The sequence below is a fragment of the Aphanomyces astaci genome (genome assembly GCF_000520075.1).
Source record: "Aphanomyces astaci strain APO3 unplaced genomic scaffold supercont1.87, whole genome shotgun sequence".
Lineage (NCBI taxonomy): Eukaryota > Oomycota > Saprolegniomycetes > Saprolegniales > Verrucalvaceae > Aphanomyces > Aphanomyces astaci.
In genome coordinates this window covers 1-8,824 of record NW_009798350.1, presented here as the reverse complement: position 1 = coordinate 8,824, position 8,824 = coordinate 1, and the positions used below count along the sequence as shown (strand labels likewise).

At 52.3% G+C, this 8,824-nt stretch overlaps 2 protein-coding genes across 2 annotated transcripts; both read right to left on the bottom strand.

Annotated features, from left to right (window-relative positions):
• Positions 1–1,778: 1,778 nt before the first annotated feature.
• Positions 1,779–2,006, bottom strand: H257_16476 (hypothetical protein; the record flags this gene model as incomplete). Its single annotated transcript, XM_009844909.1, has 1 exon — positions 1,779–2,006. One exon carries the CDS (start codon positions 2,004–2,006, stop codon positions 1,779–1,781), a length of 228 nt encoding a protein of 75 aa, XP_009843211.1.
• Positions 2,007–7,627: 5,621 nt separating this feature from the next.
• Positions 7,628–8,700, bottom strand: H257_16475 (hypothetical protein; the record flags this gene model as incomplete). Its single annotated transcript, XM_009844908.1, has 3 exons — positions 7,628–7,774; positions 7,828–8,053; positions 8,102–8,700. The coding sequence occupies 3 exons, from the start codon at positions 8,698–8,700 to the stop codon at positions 7,628–7,630; spliced, it is 972 nt and encodes a 323-aa protein (XP_009843210.1).
• Positions 8,701–8,824: the final 124 nt, after the last annotated feature.

Here is an 8,824-nt window from a genome sequence, read left to right as displayed (position 1 = left end):
AACGGCGTGGCTTGGGACGACGACTCCCATTTTTACGTGGACCGAGACGGACGAATCTGGATCCCAGACGGTGCTGTTGACCTACAGCAGCGGATTAGTGTGATTGCTCACCAAAGAGCTTGCCGTCACCGTCGCATCGTTGCGACGACCAAGTCGGTGTCCGACACGTTTGCGAGGAAGACTCTTTCCACGGACGTCGAAGCGTTCGTGCGGGCTTGATCGCACTGCCTGTGTGACGGAGACATGGTTCCCCATCCATTGGGTTCGGCGCTTCACGCGGAGAAGCCGAACGAGCTCATCCATTTCGACTGGTTGTCGATACCCATGGCCAAGTCTGGCCGAAAACAAGTGCTTGTCGTGAAGGACGACATGAGTGGCTTTGTGCAGTTGTTCGCGGCAGAATTCGCTGATGCTGCCGCGACCACTCAGTCGTTGATGATGTGGTTTACCACGTTCGGTTACGTTGACACCTGGGTGTCGGATGGCGGCTCTCACTTCAAGAACGAAGTGATCGAGAATGTACGGAAGTTGGTGCGTGCCCATCATCAGATCACGACAGCCTACAGTCCTAGGGTGAACGGGACTGTAGAAGTAGTCAACCGACTAGTGCTGCGCGTTGTGAAGGCGCGGCTTAGCGAAATGAAGCTGAACGCGGACAAATGGCCGCATGTGTTGCCCCTCGATCAAGGTGCCCTCAATCATCAGCCGGCGGACCGGCTGGGAGGAATTGCCCCTGTTTACCGTTCTGTTAGCCTAGACCCCGCTGGCAGGATTTGTCCACCTGACGTCCAAGGAAGTTTACTGGCTTTGCGCTGCCCGTCAGAAACATGTGATGAACCTTCAAGCGGTGCTCGAAGAATTGTACCGCAACGTCGCGGTGAGAAGCGACAAGTTGCATCAGCAAGCCTGTGGACGCCGCGACCGAAAATCCCAAGTCAATTTTACGGGCTTTTCGGTCGGCGATTTTGTGCTTGTCGGATCGGTCGTCAACCGTCCGACAAAATTGACCCAGCATTGGCGCAGACACTGCCAAGTGACCAGAGTCATCACAGACCATGTGATGGAGACTCAGCAGCTGGTGCCACCGTACGAAGTCACGGTCCATCATGCGTACCGATTAAAGAGATGTACCACGAAGGTGGTAGAAAGGTGACCGATTACCTCGAGGCACAGATCGCAAGTCTTGGATGTACCATTTGGATCAAAACTATCTTTGGTCTCGGTCATGCAGACCAGCACAAAAAGAATGAAACCAGCGTCGATGGTAATGGTATTCGCATACGCTCGTGATGGGGAAGTACACAGACTTGACGTGTTCTCTCTCAAGGCACATGTGTCGTCGTCTTACTATAACCCGGTGTAGTCTGCGCCGGCTGCACAAACAGCTACCGTGTTCAGAACGGTAGACCTTGATGACAAATCCAAAAGTGAACTTCATTATCAATCATGTATAAGTTCTTCCACCAAACCAAATATCTCCTACAGTCTACCTCAGCCACTAAATAACTTGGTTGCGCAACCATCTTGCACAACCGGACATGGATGTTGGTCATCGGCTACACACACTCACGCACATCAATTCACCTGTGTAGTCGACACGAGGCTGACGCCGAGAACACTTCCCCCCTACAAGGGATGGTCGTACGCACGCTGGATGTCTTCAGCCATTTCGCTCACGCCGTCTTCATTCATGCGGTCCTTGATCCAACGATCTTCATAGATCGAAAGGGCCGTCTCCCGTGAGGCCTCCAAATCATCCAAGCCGTATCACTTGATCTTCAATTGCCAGACCGTATCGTGCATGCGTAGGTCTTGTATGGCCTCGACGTAGAACCTTCATCTCCAAACGCAATCTGAGCCTTCAGGTCTTCGTCGACTTCGAGGCCGCCCTCGCAGTACATACGCAGTCGACTGACATGTTGCAGGGAGATCGCTTCCGGTGGGGTCAACTGTTGGACTTCAATGAGGTGGTTGGAAACCACCTTGATCACACGGTACGGACCCATTCAACGCAGTTTCAACTTGTCAGGGTGTTTCAAGGCACGGGCTACCAAGACGAAATCGCCCAGAGCGCGTTCGCCAACTTGACCGTACGATTTCCATTTCGCTGGATACGGGAATTGTTTCGCTTGCCTGCGGCCGTTTCAGTCACTTGCTGTGCATCACAGACAAGGCGTTCGCAAGGTCCACCACATGTCGCTTGGCTTAAGACTGGATCCAATGAATCGTGGCGACTTCCGCACCTTCCACATGGACAATGCCAGACAGTGGTGGGGTCGCAGGTAGACCGGTAAACGCCGTAGTTGGTGCAATGCCGCCCATACGGTCCGCAGGTTGCTGGTTTAGGGCGGACTGGACAAGTGGCAGGACTTTCGACCACTCCATGGGCTGCAGCCGCATCTCGCTGCACAGAGTCTTCAACGTCCGTACGATGATGCGGTTCACAAATTCCACGGTTCCGTTTGCCCAAGGGCAGTGCGGGGTAACAAAATGGTGGTGCACGCCGAACATGTGGCCAATGGTACTCACCATCTCGTTCTTGAAATGGGATCCGCAGTCCGACACCGAAGTCTTCACCACACCAAAAAGACCGAACCATTCCATAAGGGCAGCGGTCGTTTCAACTGCCGTAGCCGCCGCGCTTGCGTGCAGACTGACAAACCCGCTCATGTCGTCTTTGATCACGAAGACGTTCTTCAATCCATCCACCGCTTCAGAAAAGGACACCCAGTCGAAGTGGATCAACTCGTTGGGCTTCGTCGCGTGCAACCCCTCGCCCCACGAACGGGGTACGGACTCACCATCCACGACCAAGCAATGGAGGCACGCAGTGACAAAGTTTTTGAAGTCCGTCTTCAAGGTCGTCCACTCGAAAACTTCCGATACGGACTCCGTAGTCGCCCGAACCGGCATGAGCCACGACGTAGATACGGACTTGCATGTCCACCGCGTCATCTGGGATCCATATCTTGCCAGAAGCCGTTTGGAAACACTTCTTCTCCGGATTCCAGGTCGCGCACCGTTCGCAGTCCGTATGAGCCCATTGCAGCTCCGTAATAAGGTGTGCCGTAGACCAAAGGAACGTGTCCGTACGTAAGGGCGAGACCAGTGCCAACTTCTGAATACGAACGCCACGAGCCTCCATGGGAACATTCCCCAATGACTGAGTAGATCGGCCCATAAGTAGTCCTCGCCGGCCACACACTCCACAACGTACGGGAACGTAGTCATCGTCGTCGCCCAAGGTTGAAGCTTGTGCGCCTGATACTTGGCCATGTTGGACTTCGAACCCAACGGGTTGAACATGTACATGAGGTTACGGTGATCAGTAAACAGATGGAACCCGCCTGGCCGTATGAGGAGGTACTCAATTCGCTTGCAGGACTCCACCACCGCAAACACCTCCTTCTCCACAATAGACCACCGTTCGCTCGCACCACGGAACGCTCCACTGAGAAACGCCAACGGCTCATGCCGCTGCGATCACCGCCAACGCAAGGTCCTCGACGAGTACTTGAGTCGCGATCGCCTCCCAATATCCTTCGCTTGTGTCCGTATAGAGGCAAATCATACGGTCCGGGTCTGGGTGGGCCAAAGGCACAATACGTTTCAATGTCGACTTGATACGGTCGAAACAACCCTGATGGTCATCGCATCAACTGACGGAACTCAACGCCACACGGGTCAACGCGGTCTTCTTAAGGAAGTCGGCCGCCTTAGCCGAGATGTCCATAAGTTTCGTTAACGGGGCCACCAGCTCCGTATACTACGTATACTGAGGGATGTTCGCACGCATCCAGTTCGTAGCACTCGTGAACTGTTGGGGGTCCACGGCCGTCTGTGGCGGTTCCAAATCGCAATGGCCTTGCACTCATCCCGGAACATGCGCCACGCCGTCCGCGGAGAACTCCTTTCCGCACCATACGGTCTTCGTCGTGAAGAAGGTACACTTCCCCGGATGCAACTTGAGACCGTACGTCTAGCATACGGTCAGTACTTGACGGAGCAAATATAGCAAGTCGTCCGTATTCTCGGCGTATCCCAGCAGGTCGTCGAGCCAACCAAGCAGACCGTGCATGAGAATGTCTCCGCACAGCTCGTCCACAACGCCTCGACAGTACGCCACCGCATCCGACTGGCCCATCAGTAACCGCGTTGGAGTGACAACCCCGGCCGGCGTCAGGAAAGAGTAGTACTCCTGAGAGTCAGGGTGTAAGGGCAGTTGGCAATAACCCTTCATCCAGTCCAGAGTGAAGTACACCGTAGAGCTTTGCAGTACGGACATCGCAACGTCTAAGTTGGACATCGGCCATGGCGTCGGCTCCATACACGCGTTGATCGGTCTTGAGGTCGATCGTAATCCGTAGGTCGCCCAGGTTTTCTTCGGGACGATACGGGGCGCAGCCGCCCAACGTGACCGAGTGTTATGGTACACCAATCCGGCTTCTTCAAGCTCACGTACGTGCTTCGTTAAGTACGCCATATGGGTCGGTGGGTAACGCCAAAGTCCTGACTTCACTGGAACGGATCCGGGCTTCAGATACACCTTCAACGGCCCCACCTTGACCGGAGGGTCCCGACCGGACTTCAAACGGAATAAGTCCTTGAACTCAACCAATACGTCTTGTAAGCACCGTACGGACTCTTTGTCCATGCATTGGGAAGCGGCGTCGGCAACGTTGTTCTTCAGCACCGTACGGGCCGGATCGTCGTAGACTTGCCCGTCTGTGGGGTACGGGTCCGTACCTCAGTCTGGAGTCGCGCAGCACATCCCTTCGTCGTCGTCGATGCTGCAAGTAAGGCTGACACGAGGCCACCAGATACCACGGACAAGTCAGCTCCGGAATCGAGCAACAAGGCCTATACCGTCAACACATCTTCTACCGTAGCCACCAATTCGGTACATTCCGTATGTACGGGGTCCGTTATCATTGTGACCATATGGTGCCCGTTTCCACGTCCACCGTCCCTTCGTCCACAGTCGAGGGCTCGTCCGTGTGCTATGCGGAGCTTCACTTTGGTGATACCCGGGCACTCCCGTACGCGATGGCTCGCAGACTTGCATTTCAGACAGCCGTTCGCCGGCGTCAGCCCAGGTGGTGTCTGGGGCACCATCGCTGTCGACTGAGTCGGAGCCGTACAGAGTCCGTGCATACCTCCTTGGTTCGTCTTGGACAGATCTGCCTTCGCAGCTGACTTCGTCTCTTCTTCGTATCCGACGAACCGTTCGTGCCCGACCGCGTACTCCCGCACGTCCTTCTTAAACGGCTTGTTGCGTGTCAAGGCTATCTCTCAGTCACGACACGATGGAGCGACGTCGGCTTGACCCGTCTGTAATGATCTTGCGGATCGCTGGGCTTTCTTCCTTGATTACCCTTCCTGACCGTCGCGACGGATGGCGGCTGCCAGTCCGTCCGACATCTTCCCAATATGTGAGTCGCCATCTTGTACAGACATGTCAAACACGACCACAACCTCGATCCGTTTCTTGAGCGTGTCAAGCGCCCGTAGGTCGACGTCATAACCTTGCCGGAACCACGCAAACCATTCGGCTTCTGTCACTTCATAAGGGTCCTTACCCATATCCTACGCAGAAATACGTTGCTTGGTAGCTGGATCGATGCATGCGTTCACGGCATGCCGAACCGTTGAGTCCCATTGACGGTAACGGCCGATGTAACGCTGATGTTTACAAGTTGTACTGCAGCGATAAACGTATGGCGTTCCTGCTTGGTCGATCCCATAAACGATGTTTCGGGAGGGCCGGAGCGTTATACAGGTACACGTCCGTCTGGCCCATGTCCACGTATTCCATCGCCATGGCCAGAGAATCCATAGGCGTCGGCGTCCTTGGGGTGATCGAAAAGTCGTCGCACCGTCTCTTGGCTCCGCGGCCTTCCGCGGTCTTCGAAACAGCCTTGGAATGTAGATCTGGCCGTCGTACTTGCGGAGCGATCGGAACGGGATCGAGCTTCGCATTCTCCATCATGGTCGTTGCCAGGGAGCTCCACGTTCATGACAGGGTCGTTCCCACTCGAGGAATCTTCCATGCGTTGAGATGCCAGCGAGTCGAAAAACACCTACAGAATTCTTTGATGTCTGAGCCGGCTTGCACAATCAGCTACTGCGTTCAGAACGGTAGACCTTGATGACAAATCCAAAAGTGAACTTCATTATCAATCATGTCTAAGTTCTTCCTCACAACCAATCATCTGCTACAGTCTATCTCAGCCAATGGATAAGTTGGTTCCGCAACCATCATGCACATCTGGACATGGATGTTGGTTATCGGCTACACACACTCACGCACGTGTTGTCGCCGAGAACACCTGGGGCTCCGAAACAGGTATTATAGGCCCATATCGGCTGTACCACTTCACCGGTAGGAAACTATCTCTTATGCTTAATTTTGTAGTATATTTTGCAGGTCCGGTGATTTTCGGGCGGTTCATATTTTGAGTAGAACACACAAAAACTACTATTAATACGTAGTAACACAGTTACAGCAGAAGTACCACTCTTTTAGCCACGTAAAACCGACGCCAAAACAAGTGCAAAGCACAATACTTCCTCTGTTCCAAAATACTATTGTGGGTATTTTTGAGTGAGGTCTATACTTGGAAAGTTGCCCTAGGATTTGATATATTTCTGAGAATTTTCGTGTTTTATTCAAATTCACATTTTTACGACCAACCGGGTGAGGATGTGGCGCACACACAGTTATAGGAGGGAATAGCAGGCATAAAGCACAGATCAAATCGATATGAGCTTCCATAAGAAGACCTATATCATGAAATACAAATGCACAAGGTTTCTATTGACATATACTGCTTTTGTCGCATAAGGCATCACGACACTTGGCTCAGATTTCAGATCATTCAAATCAATGCTTAGCATGTTCATGGCACTAGCTCTAAAGGGTAGAATAAGTTTGCTCAAGCACCAGGTTGATAAGATTTGCAATAGCATTGGCTATTACAACAAAGGAATAGATTCATTCATAGTTGTCATTATTGACTTACTCGCGAGTTCGAAGTGCTGTTGTTCATGTTTCCCCATGGTTGTGTAGGAAAAAAAGCTCCACGACTAGGTCTTCCGAATCTTACAACATAGATACCTCGGTATGCAGTGTGATTTAGACGATTTGGAGGATAGCTAGCTATATCTACGCATGAATACGAGTCGTTTGAGCATACAATCTCCACAATTGGACCAGAAATGAATGAATGGCCGATATTTAAAGTAAAAACAACATGGAATAGGCTACAAAACAAGCCTGAGTAGGGACAAATAGCGAATATGCTTCACAAAATATGTTCCGTCCCGTAAGCCCACAATAATATTCTGAAACGGAGAAGTACGTACTAGTAGTAAGTACTACGTAGAACATGTTTTCATTCAAAGTGCAACTGTGATACAAATTCGTAGATAAACAACATTACAACTTTCGTCGGCTTTTACCAGCCACCACTGTACCCCCCTGGTGCACCGAAACACACCTTCATTGAAACACATACTATTATTGATTGTCTAGCACAGCATCAATACACTGCCCTTATATCCACATGAAATCTTTCAGTCTAATCGACAATTAGAATGATCGCCGAAGGTCGAAAACATATCTGCATCAATCACATCGGGCTCCGTCCGCAACATCCAAGATAGTGGGATGCTTCGTCTTTGCTTGCGACAGCTCCACCACGAAAGCCACGGCCAATCGCGTAAACTCGGCCATGTGGTCAAAGTCCAAGGTCGCAATAGTGTCCTTGGACGACTACTCCACAGCCATGAATATCAGTTAAAAATATTCAAGCGACGACGACGTACGTGGATGTTGGGGTTGACGGGCCCGTCTTCTTCAAACGGGAATGCTGCGGCGTACCCAGCGTTGAACCATGACGCGTGGTCGGAGCAGCCGTAGCCGCACGTGTTGTGGCTCACTTTAGTTGTCAAGTAAGTATTGACACACGCTTGCAAGAACTTGTTCAGCGGAAGCGACGTGAAGTCGTCCGTGAAGCTAATGACTTTGGTGCCGCCTCGGGTCCACCCCGTCCTATCATTGTGTCAATTACACCGTTTCACGTCATTCGATCGATCGTACATGTCGTTTTGTAACATGGCGTACACGTCGACTTTGGCTTTGGCATAAGCGGTGGCAATTTGTTTGGAGCCTTGCAATCCCGCTCTTTTTACCCTATCATATTCTTCGGCCGAGTACCAGTGGAACTCGATCGGTCGCGTGGGAACCCACTGCGGTGACGACAGCAAGTACTTGAGCGCCGTGAAAATCGTGACCGTGCCGGACCCGTCGTCGTCGGCGCCTGGGGCGGCCTTGCCACCATAATCGTTGACCGTATCTTGATGCGCACCCAGGATGAGCAGATCGTTGTTCACGGCAGGTTTCACCGGGTCGATGCGGAAGATCACAGACACTTGGCCCCATCCGTGGTCGTACTTGGTCACGTTGGTCGTGATGTCGGCGCGGTCGTGGGCGTTGGACAAGGCGGTCGCTTGGTCAAACAACCAGATGCTCGACGCCAGTCCCTGAGACGACGCTTTGTTGCGGGTGGTGAACTTGTTCACAAACGTCGTGAGGAGGGTTTTGAGGTCGTTGGGATTGACTTTGGCGTTGACGGCTTTCACGACTTCTGGGAACGCAGGGATGGTTGGGTAGGCTACAATACAGTAGTATGTTAGCATGTGCTCTGTATAATGCAAGCAACTGACTTTTAGCATCCAGGTGCAGTGCTCGACGCTCTCTACCCAACCTTTCGCCTTCCGTCCACAACCCATCCGTGTCGTCGACAAAGCCCGTGTTGTTTTG